We start from the raw sequence: 18,538 nt of genomic DNA on the forward strand, positions 1-18,538 counted from the left end.
CAAAATAATGGAAGGCTTAATCAATATCAAGGAAATCAAGCCAAAATAAATAAATACACCAAGGTAACATAATAAAGAGGCAAAAAAAGAAAAATGATAAAGGCTAAATAAAATACAGTTAATAAAAAAAAGTTAAGTCCATATTTTGGAGTGTGAAACGAGGGAAGAATAGAAATAAAAAGAAAATGAAATATACCAGACAGTAGGAGTAGTGGAGGTAAATAGTCTATAGTCTATATTTCTTCTAAACAAAAAGATGATCATGATTTGATTTTTGAACAATGGAATAAATGAAATATCCATTCCCGTGCAAGAAAAACATACATTCAATTAATTATAGAGGAAAAAAGAAAAGATGCATTGATTGAGCGGAATGAGGAAAGGCAGAGAAAAATTAGGATGAAGGAAAAAAGAAAAAGAAAAGCAAAAAACTAAATTAAAAAGTTGAAGGATTAATCTTTCTTACACTGACAGTGTACGCACTGTCAGCGTTGGATGAATGACAACCATGCAAAATTTGAATTTAAAATTTAACTTTTGCACACATGTCATGAATCAAACGATGATAGTGTATATACTGTCAGTATATATAAGATTTACTCAAAGTTAAAATTGATGGAATAGGAAGTGACAATATAAATCAGTTGATTGTTGCGACACCTCTCCAGGTCAATAATAATTATCTAAAAAAATAGTAAGAAAATAATCTTAGTATAATTAATTATAACGAAAAAATTTGAAATGGGAGATGAAGGTTAAAAGTAAAGATAGAAAAAGGAAAAAAAAAAAAGAATTGGAAGGAGAGATATTTATGACTTTTGACTAATAAAAAAAAATAGTGGAGCAAAAGTTCAACTACAATAAGAAACTGACACTTGTCAAAATAAGAGACTATACACTTGGCAAAAAAAAGAGGTTGCTACACTAACCTCTTTTTCTTTTTATATACAAGGTAGAAGAAAGGGTACGAGAGTCAAGACTAAGAGCTACACGTTAAGCAACCTCGCAAAAAATTGACTAAATTTGAGTTACTCAAAAACAAAACGTATGAGTTGAGTTGAGGTGGAGTGTTTCTAAAATCATAAGTTTAAGGAGTCTAATTGATCTTTCAATACATATATATATATATATATATATATATATTTAAAAAAAATTTTATTTATTAGTATGATACGTCGATTATATCCTTTATTTGACATTACATATAAAATATTTATTTTTTACGTGAGTTCATTTGAAAATTCGAAGAGGTTGAGTTTAGTTATTATCTTAATTAATTTGAGTTGAGTACCGGATCTCCACTTCAATGCACCCTTATCCTGTGCTAAATTGGCTAATATTTGATGGCTAAATTGGCATATATTGCTAATTATTTTCTTTTAAGCAAGAGGTCTTAACTCTTAAACCCCAGACCTCTCCCATAGTGCTAATTAGTTAAGCACTAATTCTAGAGTATTAGTAGGGAATGTTATTAAAAATAGACAATATAATTTGTTTTTCAAATAATATGTTGTTGTATTATAAACAAAATTTCCAACCACCTCCCTATGATTTTTCAAATAATCTCCTATGATATTTGGGTATGGTTCAGTGATTATGCATGATTGGTTGATGGTTGATTTTTGCTGTTCCTTCCTTCCGTCACTAATTTTCATTTTACTACGATTTGCTTCCTTTAGTTCGTTGATGTATGTTTGTATAGGAGGAGGATTTGATGGTACAGGAATCAATCAAATCCATTTTACCACTTTAGGGTATTCATTTTTCGTATATACCACAGTGCTGCTTTTGCTACGCTACTATTGCTCGTAGGATCGCCATCGCCCAGCAGACAAGAAGCCACCGTGTCGGCGGGACTCTAATTTACTCATCCTCGGAACTACTTGAAATGGCGGCGGCTGTGTCACATTGGCGGCGGCGGCGGTCATCTCTGTGTGCTGCACTCGTGGTTGTGGGTGCTGTCATCGTCGCATTCTTCGGGGTGTCTCCTTGCAATGCCTTGTTGTTGTCGGAAGAAGCAGAAGAGGATAACAAGTCTCTTGTTTCCCGAATTGCCTTCGGATCCTGCGCCAACCAGAGCGCTCCCCAGGTTTTTCTCTTTTCTTCTTCTTTTTTTTTTTCCCAAATAACAGTGTAATATTAAGAAAGAAGAAACAGTTCGTCATTCGGTAGATTGATTTAAAGTAGGAGGAGCAAGTATCTTTCTTGATTACTAGGTTACTATTGATTAGATGATGGTATTTCTCCCACTTCTACGGCTAAGCATTTTTCATTCTTTTGAAGCCCATATGGGATGCAATCATCGACTTCAATCCCCATGTATTTATCTGGCTGGGCGACAACATATACGGTGACATCCGCCGTCCCTTTAGGCTTTTCGGCAAACAAAGAACTATTGGTCCTTGGAAGAATGTTCCCCGTTTCATCCCTTCCTCCGAGCATGAAATGCAGTCTAGATATCTCCTGGCTAAAAACTCTCCCGGTTACTCTCGTCTTCGCCTCAGCACCAAGGTACCTTCTCTTCTTCCTAGTTAGTTTTTTTCCTGATGTACTATACTACTACTACCCGTACTACTGCTACCTCTACCTCCCTTCTCATTCTGCAGGTTATTGGCACTTGGGACGACCATGATTATGGACTAAACGATGCCGGCAAGGAATTCAGTGCCAAAATCACCAACCAAAGGCTTTTGCTAGATTTCTTGGACGAGCCCCAAGATAGTCCCCGGTTGGATTCCCTTCTCCCTCCACTTCAAATAAGTCCTCCCCTCATTCTATACATATCACACCTACCTTCTGAAAAATTAAGCTGCAAATTACACTTCACGCTGACATGCACTTGGTCCACCCATGCTAAAGCTCAACCTTTTTTCACGCACCAGCTATCTTTTTTGATAGGCGCAAGCAAGCAGGTGTCTATGCATCGTACACATTTGGCCCAAGGGGTAGACAAGTCAAGGTATTGTAACTCCCAACATCCACTATTCTTGCTCCTGCGTGGAAGACTGGGACTTCTCGTGTTTTGTTATGGGTCTTAGACTTCTTCAGGTTATTCTTTTGGATACTAGGTACCATAGAGACCCTTTATTTAGTGATGGAAGTATCTTGGGAAGTCTGCAATGGGAATGGTTGGCGAAGGAGTTAAAAGGTCCTGCCACAGCCATTACTATCATCGGATCTTCTATACAGGTAGATATTTTGAAAATTTTTTTATCATCTGTTATGTTAGATTATGCATCGTTGTTGCTGTGCTGGTTCCTGGTGCGCTATGATGCTACAAGCTCTGATGTAGGATCAATATAGCGCTTTAATCACAATGATGCTTTTCCCGCTCTTTGTTCTGTTTAAATGGGGTTTTATGAATGTCCACTTTTGCCCTTCCCTGAAACCAGAAAGTGGAGATAGATGGTGGTTGGAAATTTTTTGATGGTGGAGTGTGGAAGGACTAAATTGGTCAAAGAAAATTTTCTTCAAGGACTGAATTGGTGAAAGTAAAAGATGAAGGATATAAAGTTGAAGGACTAATCCAGCCATTTGTCCTAACACTGATACTATCTCACTCAACCTCTCTATCATACGATCCTGTGGTTGATTGCTGCTTGTATCATTCACTGGGGAACATGTTGATAGATGTGCGGATTTAGCATTTCATTTATCCTTGTCTTCTGAATTGGTCTCAAAAAAAAGCAAGAAAGAAACACTATATGTTGCTATATGACTTTTTCCCATTCTTAATTTGTTTCTTTTTATGTGACAGTCGGACGTAAGTCACCACATATGAACTGGATAGGAGTGGTTCAATTCAACCAAATAGTGCCGGATTTGTATTCATGTTGTTTAATTGCCTTTTCATTTTCTTGGCATTTTTGGTATATTTCTTGTCAAGATCATTTGGTGACACTCTTACTGCCACATTTTACATGCTTGGTGAACATAGCTTGGGAAAGAGGATTAGGAGAAAGTTTTTAGTGGAACTCATTCTTTGTTCCTGAATCCACTTCGTTTTTTGTTTACTTCTCATCCTTTTTATAAATTCTTCATGTTGCTTGTTCCTCCAGGTGATATCAAACCTGTCAGCAACCACTGGCCCTTTGTTTTACATGGAGTCCTGGGGTCGTTTTCCAAAAGAAAGAAGTCGTCTTTTTGAATTAATATCTGAGAGTAAGGTGATGGTTTCTTGATTACTTTTTTAACAAGGAAAAAAATTTTAATTCACTTCTGATTGAGCTGGATAAGCGTTTTCTAGTGCTATTGACCTTTTTCATACAAGCTTGAAGAACTTAATATCTACACTCAGTTGAAGATTGTCAGTATAATTTGATCTCGTATTCAAATTCTTGTTTGTTTTCTTGTTATTCTTGAAATAGAGGGAAGGGGTGTTCTTCATCAGTGGGGATGTTCATTTTGGCGAAATTACAAGATATGATTGTGCAGCTGGATACCCCTTATATGATATAACATCAAGTGGGATTACCCAGGCTGTGGAGAAGGCAGTCCCTTCACCACTTCATTTCCTTGTGAGAGTTGCGGCACGCTTGACTCCGAGTACTATGAGAGTGATGGATAGAGGCTGCAGCTACAGTTCATGTACGTATGGTATGTCCTCGATTGCATTTTATTGAGCTTACCTGACTTGCTGCATGCATTTGGATAATTGATCTCCAAGATCTGCATATTTTTTAGGGAAGCCAAATTTTGGAATAGTTGAGATTAACTGGGATACTGCTCCTGTCAATTTGAAATTCGAAGTGAGGGATGAAAATGGAGATACTGTTATTGGAGTGAATACCTCATTATCACAATTGAAAGCCCAAAGGACGGAATCTAAGTTTACCAAGGTAGAAGGGAAATATAAAAACCATTGCCTTTTGGAAGTTGAACTGCCATGGATGATCAGATATCGGTTGGCCATCATGTTCTTTTGCACTGTAGGAGGTACTTGTCATTTTCTCCTCCTTTTTCTTTTATTAATGATTTCTTGTGAGAGTTTTCCTGGTATGATGGAGTTAACTGTTATTCAGAGAATTATAGCATCAAATAGTCGCCAAGTAGAATTATGCACTTATTGCTCAATGGAGCTTCTTTTTTTTTCTTTTTTAATTTAAATCAATGGCTTTAATAAGAGGCTTAGATAGATATTTTCAAAAGCAGTTCTTTCTTTCTTTGAAACTGTTGTTCAGTTATGTTTTTGAGGAACAAATATTAGATTGTGCAGTGGGCTAGTTTGATATTGTCTAGTTGCAACTGTATTTGTAGCTTACAAATACAACAAATTAACATTAAAATATATTTGCTTTCTTAGCTATCCATCATGCATGTGTACAAACCTTTGCATTTGTTAATGGTGGGGTTTCATATGAGACAGTGGACTCTTCTGCTTACAGATGTAGAACAGGAAAAAAATTGTGAGATATAAACTAAGAAATGATAGAAGAAGGCAAAACAATGGAACAACCTGTTTGTTAACTCTGGGATAAGTACACGGGAAAGAAAAAGCTTTTATTTTAATCGAAAAAGAGATAACAACAAATAATCTAAGCCTTTTACTCCTCCTATTGGAAATAAACTCTTTTCTCTTCTTTTCTTGTGCAGGAGTAATACTAAACTGACTACATGGAATGCCTATATAGTGTTCTAAGGCAACAAGTGCATATGGACCATATGTTACTTCCTGAAATGAAAGATGAAATTCTTTTTGACTTTTTTCCTTGTTGCAGTAAATGAACTGAAGAGCACATGAACTGGTTGGAATTACATAATAAGAACATTATAATGAAAGTCTGCTGATGTCACTTAGTTCGCAGACCTAGTCAACTAAGATTGAATAGTTTTGCTTTTGGATCTTAATAATGACATGAAATGAACCAGTTCTGGAGATATATGGCTGGTCAAAATTTTTACGTGGTCTCTTTATAAAAGCCCCATTATTGGTGGAAGAAGGCAGACATGGGACTAATGGAGTTAAGAAATAGCATGTGGATTGGAGGCCATAGTCTGATGGAATTTTTCTTCTGGCCAGGACCCCAAGAAACAGTTCCTCCCTAGTTTTATTCCACACTCCATATAGATATCCTTTTATCATGTGCTCACAGACTTTCCTGGTGAGTTAGGAGATGAAAGAAAAGGAAACTTGAGGATGTTTTATCATTCTTATATAGATTACAAGCAGGTCCACGAAGGTAGAACAGAAAAACGGAAATTACGGGTTACACAGCTGTTTTGGTTCACGACAATAGTTACACTAGCAGGAAGGGGATGCACAGAGCTCTCACATTCTAGATAGCTTGTAGGCATCGTTATAATTGTCTGGGACTATTTTAACTTTGTTATCTGTGTGGAGGCTCATCATTTGAGTGATGTTACTTTTAGACTGTTATTCTTGTCTTCTCAATTTCTTATTTTGTCTTGTTTTTTTTTTTTTTTTTTCCATTCACCTTTGCAGTGTTGCTGCTGCTTCTCATAGGTGTGTTTTACACTGTCATATCACTGTGCAGCCGATGTCTCCAAAAGTGCAAGCTTGATTGAAAAATTGAATGGCGATCCTCAGAGTTGATGTTATCCTGATCAAACGAATTGAGAGTTATTCACTTTACAATCCAGCTCAACTCCAAGATAGTGCCACACATGCAACTAAACTCCGTCTGCTTATTTCCATTAGATTTATATTGGTAGACGACTTACTTATTAATTTACTTTGCGGTGCGCTCTGACTCACTTTGTCTTGGCCTTTACAAGTACTGGGAACAATCATGTCACCGAGCGTCATTACTTTGGTAATCTGTCTTGATCAGTCATTAGGTCCATCTGCTTATGGATGGATGTACCACTTTAACCCGTTGTGATTCAGCTGTGACAAGAACGACCATGAGCTGCAACAACAGCTATAGGGCGGGGCAACCACAGCATTCACCGACTTCAACCTTTCTGACAAGTGAAACTGCTGCAATTTGTTCAAACTACTTTTGAGCGGAGTGTCTGCTAGTCAGTTCTATTCTGCGCCAAATCAAGCTTGCCCCGCCAATATATGCAGGTGAGTTTTGTTAGACAAAAAATTAGATGCATGAGACGGCAAGCTGTGCTTTCGTTGGCTAATAATGACTGAAATTGGGCATAATTTATGTACTACAACCTAGGCGGAGTTTGGCCACCGGTCAACTCTTGGTCCTCCACGACACTTTTTTTTTTTTTTTTGGCTCAGTGAAAATTAGCTCTTACATTGAATTAAAAAGACATTCAGTGCAATTATCGTCATAAGATTCTTACTTGCACATAGCTACAGTATTGTTTGCTATTGCGGCCATAGTTTTGCCAATGACAAGCAATTGATCAGTTATCAGTTAAGGCACCATACACTACTAAAAAGGAAGAAAATGACAGCACTTTCCCTTTGGGCTGTTCTGTTCTGTTCTGCATAATACAAGATAAAAGGCAAGAACATGAGAAGGCCTAAAGCCCTTGCAGTTGAAACCAGGACGACGACATCGTGAAACAGAAATCAGCAGAAATGCAATTTTCACTCTGATGCTACTCATGCAAGAGGCGAAAACTTTCAGACATTTTAGGCACCTTTTTTTTTTTTTATAAATAATTTTAGGCACTTGTCGCGCTAAAGTTGTCCATGGAAGCATACCAGTAAGGCAAACCAGAATCTTATAAACCAATTTTTCCAGAGCTAGATAGTAAATGAAAACCGTGAAATCCGTCTCCTTTTTTTTTTTTTTTAATCTCTAATAATTTCGCATGCCTGATAATGAAGATAGATAATGTTGTCAGTAGCAACATATATATAATTTATAGACACTCAGAGCCTATACCGCATGTATGAAGTACACCCAATTGCCTCTTCCATTCTGATGACAAGCCAAAAAGCTTTTCGTAAATTCAAGTTACAGCATGCTGTACAGATTGCATCGTGTTACAACTCCCAGCTCCACCCAATCCTCCCAACTAAAGATCCATCACATAGCAACCTGGAACATCAGAAAGGCAAAAAGCCTCTGCCTCTTCTTGTGTACCGGAATGTTCCTATTACCCTGTAAAGGTCTGCAAAACCTTCCAATATCTCAAACAAGAAGGGTTCAAATGGATTGCTTGAAGAACCCATCTTAGAGCACTCTGAGAAGACTCTATAAGAGAAGAAGATCTTGAACTCTCTCTTTCCTGCTTAGCTAGCAAATGCATTTGAAAATAGAGTTCTGCAGGCCTCATCCCTGCCAGGAACGCAAGAAAATTAGAAGATAAAGGTGACAGACTTCAGAAGGTAAAGTCAGAAACTGTTGCACGTCTACTGTGATGTTCATGCACACTACTATGATGCTTGTGGGTACACAGTACAGAAAGATAACTTTCCTCGTTGCGGGATAGCAGTCCACATCCTAAACTGAGATGGTGCAACCTATTGGATGCAGTAGTATTACAAGGCCAGCAGAAAATACATCAGAATCCTTTGATTACAATTTTCCATGGATGTAAATGTTGCATGTGAAAGGAAGATGCATCCATTTCAATCAAAATCTAAAACACGTGTCTATTGATACCTAGTATATGCTGGCCCAACAACAAAACTCCATTCCACAACTAGGAAAGGAGCCGATACAACAAGCCCCCAAACAGCAATATAGCACATCTAACTTTGGCCATAGATATTGAAGGCTTAATGACCCATGTATAAACCTCTCAAAAAGTTAAGCATGAGCTGCAAAGCCAAAGTTTCACTAGCCATGAACCTTTTTCTCCAGCTAGTGAGTCCACATGAATTGCAATTGCAGGACTTGATGTGTTTTCACAATACAAAGTGAAGACCATATGCAAAATGAGACTCATGGCTTGCAAAAACATGTGCTCTCCAATATGTAAACATTCATGAAAATAATTGCAATAATCTTGGTCAACTATATGAAACAAACCTGGTGGCCAAGAAAACCATTCATCGCGAAGGTTTTTCTCCCACTTCATTTTAGAGCCAAGGCTTGCTTCTGCTTGTGCCAACAGTAGTGAGACAATAGGTAACATAACAGAAGTTTCTCTGGCTTTCTGAAGACTTCTAACAGCCACAGACAAGAATCGAGCATCACACTGCTGTTTGGCTAGCTGCATGCAGACAGTACCTGTTCAACCACCACCATTAAATATTCATTTCTAAATGGATCTGGATTGACTTATATATGCATGTAGACACACTCCCATGGAAGGAAAAAACAACAAAGTGTGTATAGAATGACCCATCAGTTTCAATTTTGAACAGATCATTCAAGAAGAGTAAGGAAAAACTCTTACAGGAAGACCTCTAGCATTGGCAATCCTTCAGGTGTTTTCTTGAAAATCCTTTGTTTTAAATCTTGTCTTACCAAAGCAAATCCAAAGTTTCAGATGCGCCTTTAACATTTTTAATAAAATTTTACGGAGAAAGGCACTGAGGATAGTCAGTGGAATGAAAAATTAAATAAAGAAATTACATAGAAATTACAAGAGAGAACTTAAGTTCTACCATGACAGAGAAAAAGGCAGCTCTCATCACCGGCTAATGAACAGGCTTGTGCTAGGAACTTTTCTGCAGCTAGGAGATCTTTTGTTTGAATAGCAACAAGACCATGGACCAAATCACCAACAGCCATCCACATATTCCAGGATTTCTTGACATCTCTGGAGCACTCCTCGAAGCCTACTGCTAAAAAGGTGCCATCAGTCTGTAGCTTATACTGACAGTCAATTATCTTAAGACAAACCCACCCAATTGGGTAATCAGTTTTGAGTTCTAAACATCTTGTATACTCTTTGCGCATGTCAACAAAATTATCTTGTGCAGCATAGGCACGACAAAGTAAAATGTGCGCAAAAAAGAGAGAGTCATCAGGAAGCAAAAGCTCTGAAGCACTCTTAGCGTGTCTCACACAGCCAATATGATTGCCAAACTGCAAGCAAACTTCTGCAGCACAAAGCAGAAGCTGAAACCTTTGATATTCATAAGAGCTTTCTTGCCTTGAACAGAATTCATCAGAAAGAGCCACACATATTAGCCGTTCAATTATAGTGCAAAGATGTTGAGGATATCCCTCCTTACGTGCCTTCTGCACATAAGTAAGTATAAGCAAGTACCTTGCTCTATCATTCCAAGGTTCTCGATGCAAATACCTGCAGGTTCAAGGAACGAAACAAAAAGAGCTAATGAGTTTCAATAACCATGAAGATAAACAGACTTTTCTGCATGAAGAAAAGCTGCTGTTTCCATAGAACAAAACCATTGTTCCTAGATAAGTTAGAAGCAACCTTTCCAAATTGCGGGGAGGATAATATCTGACAGTACTTCACACAATCATCCCATTAAAGCAATAGACAAAAAAGCTTTCAAATGGGAACAGTGGAGGGCGGGGGGCAAATAAGACCATATCCATTGAATTAAACATATAAGATTTGCTACATAATGAAATAATGAGGACAATAAATGCATTTCAAAGGCATAGGTAGAAGAAGCATTTACTTCTGTAGCTGCTGGATTTTTCCAGTTCCAAAAAGGCATTGCTCTTTACTGGTGGAGAATGAGAATTCATCACTGCACCTTCCCTTAGTATAACAAGCAACAGCACCGGCACCAAGAATCTCAAAGCTGGATTTTAAAACCTTTTCCTTTTGATGGTCATAAGAGTCAACGATAAAACATCTAGTTGCAAGATGAACATCTTTCCATTCCTCGCTGAATAGTAATAGATAACTAAGGAGATTCCTGTTAAAAATAAATTAGGTATATAAAACAAACTTAAGAGCACGAATTAGACCAGTAAGAATACAAAGAAATCCAGGAAATCCTTTGAAATGATGGCAAATAAATTAAGAAAAATCGTGATCACTTCTCAATGTCTATTAAGTGCAAAGCACCAAAGAATTTCAGCAAAAATTACTGCATAAACTGAGTACACAACCTAAGACTTTCATTCCATAAGAGCAAGAAAAATTCATTGGTTTGCAACTGATATCAGCAATGTGCTGCAAATTGATAGTATAAGGCATTAGAGTGCTAAAATTGATAGTTGAAGGGGCACAGAGAAAATTGTGATAGCACAAGGGTGCGCATTGCAACTAACCAGTTCAAATGAAAAAGAATATTTGATATACCCCAAGGGGAAAAAGGATTAAATAATCACAGAAACATCATTTGCTACTATTTTTCAGTTGCACATCTCTAATTTCAGTAAGAATTATGCATGATCTAAAATGCACTTTATATGTAAAGATCACTGCATTAAAGATAGTTGTTTTGACAAGTCATTTGACCACACATTTGGTCTCAGTGAAATCAGTGAAACAAAAATGGTGAACTGTTTAAGTATGAAGAAGCCTTAAAGTTGCTGAGGCAACAAGTTGGTTTAACAATGCTCATGAGAACTTTAAAGAATAAAATTCTGTATGACCATCAACTTCATTGGTGGATAATTTGATTCATAATTTTCTTTTCAATTTGAAATTTAATAAACCTAGAATATTTACAACATGCAGCACAACCATTGTTTTTACTTTTATATGGTTGTTGAAAGTATTCATTGTATCAACAATTTACAAGCATCTAAAATACTCGACAAGGAACCCTCTCTTTCAACAGGAGACGTCGCATTCTCTCTCTCTCTCAGAAAGCCAAAGAAAAGAATTTGACCCTAAAGGAGCATGTATAGGTTTCACCTTCTATGAATAGGTTAAGTATATAAGCAGAAAGCTGAACTACTATGTCATATAACACCCACCATATTAAATGACACCCTTCATCAATTTTACTTGAGATTTAAACTTTTGACAAGGCCGTTTTTAACCAGAAACAGAGATCCTAACTAAAAAATGTCAAATAACTATTGACATTAACTTCATCCAGCAAAAGGAGAAAGGGATATGCGTCAGCTAAGCATGATAAAGCCATTTACTTGGTTACCTTATCAAACCACTGTGTGGATACATGTGAAGAGCTTTTCTCAGGTGATCAACTCCATTCTGAATTCCAAGGCTGTCATCTGACACATATTTCACCTGCAAATCACACAAGCAGATGCGCAAATTTTGTAAAAGACATTTCATGAACGGAAGGAAAAAAAAATCCCTCATTCTGGCATAATAAAATTAACTGAGACCATTGAACAGAACTTACTAGTTTACCAAGCGCTATTAGGGAGTGCATTGATGTAATCTCTTCACTTGACATAAGAGATCTATGACTGTGAGAAACAATTGGCCCAAGCTGATCGCTACAATCTAGTGCGTCAATAGCAGATACTATGAAACTAACTTTTGAACTCTGAAACAAGTCCTTGGGCATCTTCAAGATGCTGCTAATAACTGAATCTTGTCCAGAAATATAATACATCAATCTGCTGATGAAACTTATAGTAGCAGCAGCCTTTCTACTATCCATTGATAAAATATTTGCAGCAAGTGTCCTAGCTGTCAATAAAGCCAGATCATTCTTGCCAAGTTGCCACAGACATAAAGCATAAATCTGCAAGCCCTCCAGATCAAGCAGTCCTAATTAGTAGATAAGGATGATATGTTAGAACATGAGATCTGGCTCAACATTTAACAAGCAAAATGACAACTGAAGGAGTTTGTCAGAAAAAAAGAACCATGAGTCTGCCCTCTAAAGCCTTTCCATAATTTCACTGTCCGTTAGCAAGAAATTAGCAAAATCAGACTGCCAATGCCAGAAAGTCCAAACAACATATTCAACAGTTTGTATTCTAAAAAAGGTTTCTGCTGTATTTTCACAATGAATGGAAAATTTTCAGGTGATAAACATGATTGAACCTCTGACAACATGATCTATGCATCACATAGGAAATATAACCAAAAACAGCTGTTGATCTATTATACAACAAGACAGCACAGTATCAGACCTTCTTTCTTCAGTAACTCACACTCTTCAACAGCTTCATTGGGACTCCCTGCCTGTACCGGACAAGGATTTAAAAATCAACCATATATGTGGCACCCCTTATTTGTGCCAACAAGAGATTCAATGGTTTAGGCTAGCAAGTTCAGCCACTTTTAACTATCCAAAGATAAACAACATACCTTACAAAGAGACCTCACAAGGTTCATTGAAATATCTTTATGATACAATTTTGATACTTTGCCAGAAAAAGAGCTCACTGCATGGCGTGCTAGCCTAAAAGATGCACTAGCACTTTGATAAAGAGATCGTGCTTCACATATTAGCCCATTCAAATTGTGAGATTCAGGATAATGGGGTGCACGCTGCAAAGCCTGCCTGATGGCTCTAAATACCTGTTGCAGTAAAAACCCATAAAATCTTATTGTCCTTTCTGCAGCATCATGTTAACTTCAAAAGCTACTTGGCGGTAAGAAAATGGTAATATGCAACAATGATAATAAGTTGAGACTCAAACGACACCTTAATACCTCAGAAGATGGCATTTGACCAGAATACAAACCAAGCTTTGCAAGACCAATCTGAAACTCTGCAAGCTGCTCAAGAGACAGTTATCAGTACAACAATAATTACATTGAACTATACCTCAAAGCATACAAGCATTTACACCATTCCTTACTTGAGAAAGAACCATAAATGTACAGATATCACCACTTGCACTACTTCAAGGGCAGAAATATTTCACAAGTGGATTGCATCAACCAAAAGATTAATTTGAAATAGAAATCATTGGACTTTGTGTACCTAGTTTCTAAATTCCTCTAAAGAATCTGAGCTAAAAATAAACGGATACGACAAACTATGCTTGCATCTGTGAGAAAGAACGGGAACTTACAGGCAAGATCTGCACGGCTTGTAGACAGCAGTCATATGCTTCATCCGGTTTGAGATTCCTGGGGGGAAATTTGGCAGACATAGATACACTTTCCAAATAGAATATGCCGTCATAAAATGAAGCATTCTAGTTCTGCCATGAATTTATACACATACCTAATATCAGCATCAGCTGACATTCCAGCCCAAGGTAATGCAAGTGAGGGATCTATGCTTCTAGCACGATCAAATGCTTGCTGGGCCAGTTTCCTTTCACCCTCTAGCCTGTAGAGCTGTAAATCTCAACATTAGATCTCCTACATGTTGCTAGGCACTGCAACAACCTCCCCCCTCCCCAATCCTCCAAATTCTGAGAAGGTTGTTCAAATTTCAGCAGCTTAAATAGATTTGAGAGTGCATAAACCAGCAAAGCCTCCTAACATTCTATAAAAGCCAAGAACCAATTGGAGTTGTGAGTCGAAAAGGGCACCCAACTAAGAGAGGTAACACAATTTCAAGCCAGTTGTGTAAGTATGGCAGATTGACAACATTCAACAAAAACTTGAAAAGAAACACTCATTTAAGATTTTCATCTTTCCAGAATAACTAGCATTGGCAATGACTAACAATAGGATGTCATGCTTCAAAAGTCGTACACACTGCATCATGATCCCCTAGCACACCAACTTTGTGCAGCCTTACTCATGCAAGAAAATAAAACTTCCGTGTATCCAATCTTTGATCTCTTAGGTCACAAAAGAGCAACTTTATGAATATAATGATCCCAAAGATAAGTCATTTGACTATGAAATCATTGACTGCTGCCAGAAAAGATATATTAGTCAATTCACAAATTTGCATGGGTATCACAGAACCCCACAAAAGGAAAGAACCAACGCATGAATGTGTGTGCTCATTGAGACAGAAAGAGAGAGCTGCTGCAACACAATGGTTCCAGACTTGATAATGTTCTTCTAGTGTCAAGAAAAACTTGAGTTCAAGTTCTCTCTCACGTCTAAAAAGATTATTTTAGCAGATGGAGTCACTGAATTTAAAATCACATCTGTAAAGCATTACCTTCCCAAGATATGCCCAAGCAACAGCCAGTGAAACATCCAACTGCAGCCCACGAATAAAAGCATGTTGTCTCAAGGCATTATGATCTGATAAACATCCTAATGTCACCCAGAACTCATTATTTTCTCCCTCAAGTAATAAGCCCCCTAAGCACATCTTCTCAGCTTGTGACCTGTTAAGTAGGACAATCGCATGAGATGCAAACCTTAATAATCATCCTGTAGCTGAACAGAAGATGAAAAACTACCAAGAGTTCAGGTCCTCTTCATGATTCTCTTTTGAAAAGAAAGTAATATCTGATGCTATGGCAATGTCTGTGTACAAATTAGATTGCCAAGGTGCCAAGTGCAGAGCCCGCTGATAAGAACGAGATGAAGATACAGCAGCTAGATGGCAAATTCTTTTCCAGGAAATGATTGAGTCGCTGAAACTTTTTTGGTCGGCTTTTAAGCCCCACCCATCATCCACCCAGGGAAAACATTTGGCATAGAATAGCTGACAACACAGAGACGGGCCTCAATTCAGGGCCACTCATTATGAGAAACATTAAATGAACAGACAATGAGGCCATTTCGAGAAACTTTTGACATATTTGAGAAACTAATACCAAATACAATGCAGAAAACAGAAGGCAGAAAGTACCACTAATTACAAAACAACATAATCATGACAGACGATTTCACCTTAATGTCACCATGCAGCTTCCAGATACATGATATGTTACCAGCTAATGTCATAATCGATACAATTACTTCAGAAGCCTCCTACAATATTTATAAATAAAATAAATAAGAAAGATGTATTTATTGAAACCTCAAATGCTGCAACATTCAAAAGTTCGGGTTTTGAACTATCAAGTCAACTGACCTCCAATAGTGAAGCTCCCCATCTAAATGCACCTGAATTTATGCATTCCTTAGCCAAACCAAGTAGAGAAGAAGCTAGCCCATAATGCGCAGCTAAATTTTCAGGCGAAATCAACAAAGCTTGCCTAAAATGCTCAACTCCCTTCGTGCAAAGATAATTTCACTTAATAGCAACAAAAACGCAAGAGAGCTAAAAATATTCACATTGAATTATCTCATTGAAATAACATAAGAAGTACCAGTTCAATATGTGATCAAAGCACTTAAACTTGACCTTGTGTTCAGATTTATTTAATATAAACTAAGCTCAAACCACAAAAACGGCTTAGAAACGGAAAATAGATCCTAAATAACCTTTTTGTGTTTCTGAACATAAACAAATTTGGACATCCCACTAAGAAAATGAAAGTTACGCAACAGGGAGAACTACTACGGGCTAGAAAAAGCTTCATTTACATTATACTCATTTGGCATTCACAATATGATGCATAAAACAAACAAAATAATTATTTTTAATGATTCAGAGAAATGAGGATAAAAATAAAAGAAGCGATGAACCTAAAACAAAAAAATACTTTCAGGGGGTGAGTCACAAAATGAGGTTGGGAGTAAGTCCAATATCAGGAACAAGGGATGGTAAGGTATAAACAAGCTTTACCTTTCTAAAAGAACCTAGCATCAAGGAAATGTTTCCGCTTTCAATCAAGGCAAAGATTCTTGACTCCTCTAACTCAATAGCTCTTCCATATGACTGTTGAAGTAACCAAAGAAGTCACTTTTTTGAGAGTGAAACAGAATGCAGATCACCCTTATTAAAAGTTACAACAACTAATTATAGAAGCTTCACCAACGTTTAAAAACCCATCTCTTTTTCATTTTCTGGTGAAGGGGAGAAGGCAGACAATCTAGCTTTTTCTGGTTTACCAGAAAGAGGATTATTTTACTTTTTAATGAATAAAAGCAAAAAGGTTCTGCAGCAGCACGAGTTAATGTCAGTGAGAGAATTATGTAAGAGGCAGAAATGTATCATCAGCTCAATATTAGAGAAAAGAAAGCAGAGAAGAAAGATTTATTAAGATGACCTTGATTGCAGCAGTGAACATGCCCAGTCTCTGGTAGGCTAGACCCAAGGCCTATAGTAGCAGAAAGACAGAAAAAGACCTTAAATAAATGTGTGCTACTGTAAAAGAGAATGCTTTTTGGAATGCAAAGGGATATAGTATATATTTTTTAGAAAAAAGAGAATGAATGGACAAAGAAAGACCTCCCAGAGATCGGCACAGGTGGGATAGCCACGGATGGCATGCTGAAGTTTCTGCACAGCTTCAGACCATCTCTTTTGATGGACCTGGAATTGCAAACACGCGTCCATGGACGATTCAGCACAAAAGAAACGAAGAAAAAGGCAGGTTATATAGTTTGGGAGAAAAAACACTTTAGAGAGCATTGCGGTGAAAAGATGAGAGGAGAAATGGGTAAAACCTGAAGAAATCCCAATCTTCGAAAAGCCCAAAAGGCTCTCGGGGACTTATCGGAAGCTTGAGTGCAGATGGCAAACTGCAAGGAGATTTTACCTTGTTGGTCCAACAAATCACAGATAGCTTCCCCGGAAAGGGAATCATCAGGATCGAGGAGGAGGGCTCGTTGGTAGCACTTGAGAGCCCTCTGGTTCTGGCTCTGGTCGTAGTCCAATCGCGAGTAATAATCACCCAAATACCTGAAAGCAGCAGCTTCCTGGGGGTTGAGCTTTGCGCAAGTTACAAAATGCTCTGCTGCTTTTGACTCTTCTCCCTCTTCCCACAGTAATATTCCCTGACGACACCACCACCACCACCACAACAACAACAACAAACAGAGTCAGACAGCAATGCAGCAGGAGCCATCACCGAAACCAGTCAAAAAAATTCTTAATAAATAATACTGCTCCGTAAATAATGCCACTACAGAAAAATTGAATTGAATTGAAGCTTACGAGTTTAAAATGGAGGGATGAATCATCTGGTTCGGAGTTTAACAACTCTTCCAAGTGTCTTCTCCTTGCAACAGCTTCGCAATCTTTCCCCCCATCCTACATGTACACGTACGTGTTAACCCCAAACCAAAAAAAAAAGAAGAGTAAATGTACGTGTAAGAAAACACAAAATCATTGTGCAGCTACAGGCGGCCCGATTAATCAAACGAATTTGAAACAAAACAAAACAAGAAGAAGAAGAGGGAGAACCATGTCTTCCGGAATGTATCGCAGATGCTGGGAATTAGTACTTTTCTCTGACAACGTGCCAAAACCCTTTTAAAAGATTAAAAACAAAAAAAGAAAAAAAAAGGACAGATATATTAGCAAGCAAGGGTCACCGATCACTTGGGGTACGGAACGGTGACCGGGAGGGGTTTGATTTGATGGTTCGCTGCTCTCGCATTACTCCGTACGAGTTGAGTATCGGACAAGATTACTCCTTTTTTCATTCTTTCTTCTCTTCAACTAAAATGTAGTGTAGAGGCGAGAGGGTCAGACGGAAACACTACTAATATTAGAGCTGAATGCTCACTGGTCGCTATTAAAAATGACGGTGGTGGTCAAAAGCTCGAGCTCGAGCTATTTCTTCTGTGTAAATCAGTAGCAACTCGGGGAGTAGTAATCGAGATAATAAATTTGTATGAAATAATTAATGTTCAATAAAAAGGAATGATGGATAAGAAAAGAAAAATTCGAGCTCGAGCAGTCTGAACTTAATAATAAAACTTATAATTTATTCGAATTCAAATTTATATAATCGTTTAAACTTGATTTCAAGTTCAAATAACACTGAATCAGTCAGTGATCAAGTTCGAATTTGAGTATAACGCTCCTCAAGCTGGA

General features: G+C 37.6%; 2 protein-coding genes across 8 annotated transcripts; one reads left to right on the top strand and one right to left on the bottom strand.

Annotated features, from left to right (window-relative positions):
• Positions 1 to 990: 990 nt before the first annotated feature.
• LOC113712316 (uncharacterized) lies at positions 991 to 7,272 on the top strand. 6 transcript variants are annotated; one of them, XM_072067746.1, is made up of 9 exons: positions 991 to 2,089; positions 2,284 to 2,511; positions 2,607 to 2,728; positions 2,899 to 2,959; positions 3,049 to 3,189; positions 4,059 to 4,166; positions 4,368 to 4,596; positions 4,684 to 4,935; positions 5,593 to 6,509. In XM_072067746.1, the coding sequence occupies exons 1-9, from the start codon at positions 1,889 to 1,891 to the stop codon at positions 5,607 to 5,609; spliced, it is 1,359 nt and encodes a 452-aa protein (XP_071923847.1). In that variant the 5' UTR covers positions 991 to 1,888; the 3' UTR covers positions 5,610 to 6,509. The 6 variants fall into 6 exon arrangements, with proteins under 6 accessions (XP_071923847.1, XP_027091481.2, XP_071923848.1 ...); XM_027235680.2 differs by having other exon boundaries at positions 992 to 2,089; positions 6,495 to 7,272; XM_072067748.1 differs by having other exon boundaries at positions 1,175 to 2,089; positions 2,373 to 2,511; positions 6,443 to 7,272.
• Positions 7,273 to 7,684: 412 nt separating this feature from the next.
• Positions 7,685 to 18,248, bottom strand: LOC113712317 (tetratricopeptide repeat protein SKI3). 2 transcript variants are annotated; one of them, XM_072067737.1, is made up of 21 exons: positions 17,903 to 18,248; positions 17,654 to 17,749; positions 17,164 to 17,493; positions 16,946 to 17,029; positions 16,764 to 16,814; positions 16,340 to 16,432; positions 15,683 to 15,823; positions 15,499 to 15,579; positions 15,063 to 15,310; positions 14,816 to 14,987; positions 13,916 to 14,031; positions 13,761 to 13,818; positions 13,396 to 13,461; positions 13,048 to 13,260; positions 12,870 to 12,921; positions 12,128 to 12,501; positions 11,915 to 12,009; positions 10,478 to 10,720; positions 9,488 to 10,131; positions 8,907 to 9,107; positions 7,685 to 8,210 (listed from the first exon to the last, which is right to left on the bottom strand). In XM_072067737.1, exons 1-21 carry the CDS (start codon positions 17,903 to 17,905, stop codon positions 8,029 to 8,031), a joined length of 3,543 nt encoding a protein of 1,180 aa, XP_071923838.1. In that variant the 5' UTR covers positions 17,906 to 18,248; the 3' UTR covers positions 7,685 to 8,028. The 2 variants fall into 2 exon arrangements, with proteins under 2 accessions (XP_071923838.1, XP_071923839.1); XM_072067738.1 differs by lacking the exons at positions 17,654 to 17,749; positions 17,903 to 18,248 and having other exon boundaries at positions 17,256 to 17,451.
• Between the last annotated feature and the right edge of the window lie 290 nt (positions 18,249 to 18,538).

Source organism: Coffea arabica, chromosome 10e (genome assembly GCF_036785885.1).
Source record: "Coffea arabica cultivar ET-39 chromosome 10e, Coffea Arabica ET-39 HiFi, whole genome shotgun sequence".
Taxonomy (NCBI): Eukaryota; Viridiplantae; Streptophyta; class Magnoliopsida; order Gentianales; family Rubiaceae; genus Coffea; species Coffea arabica.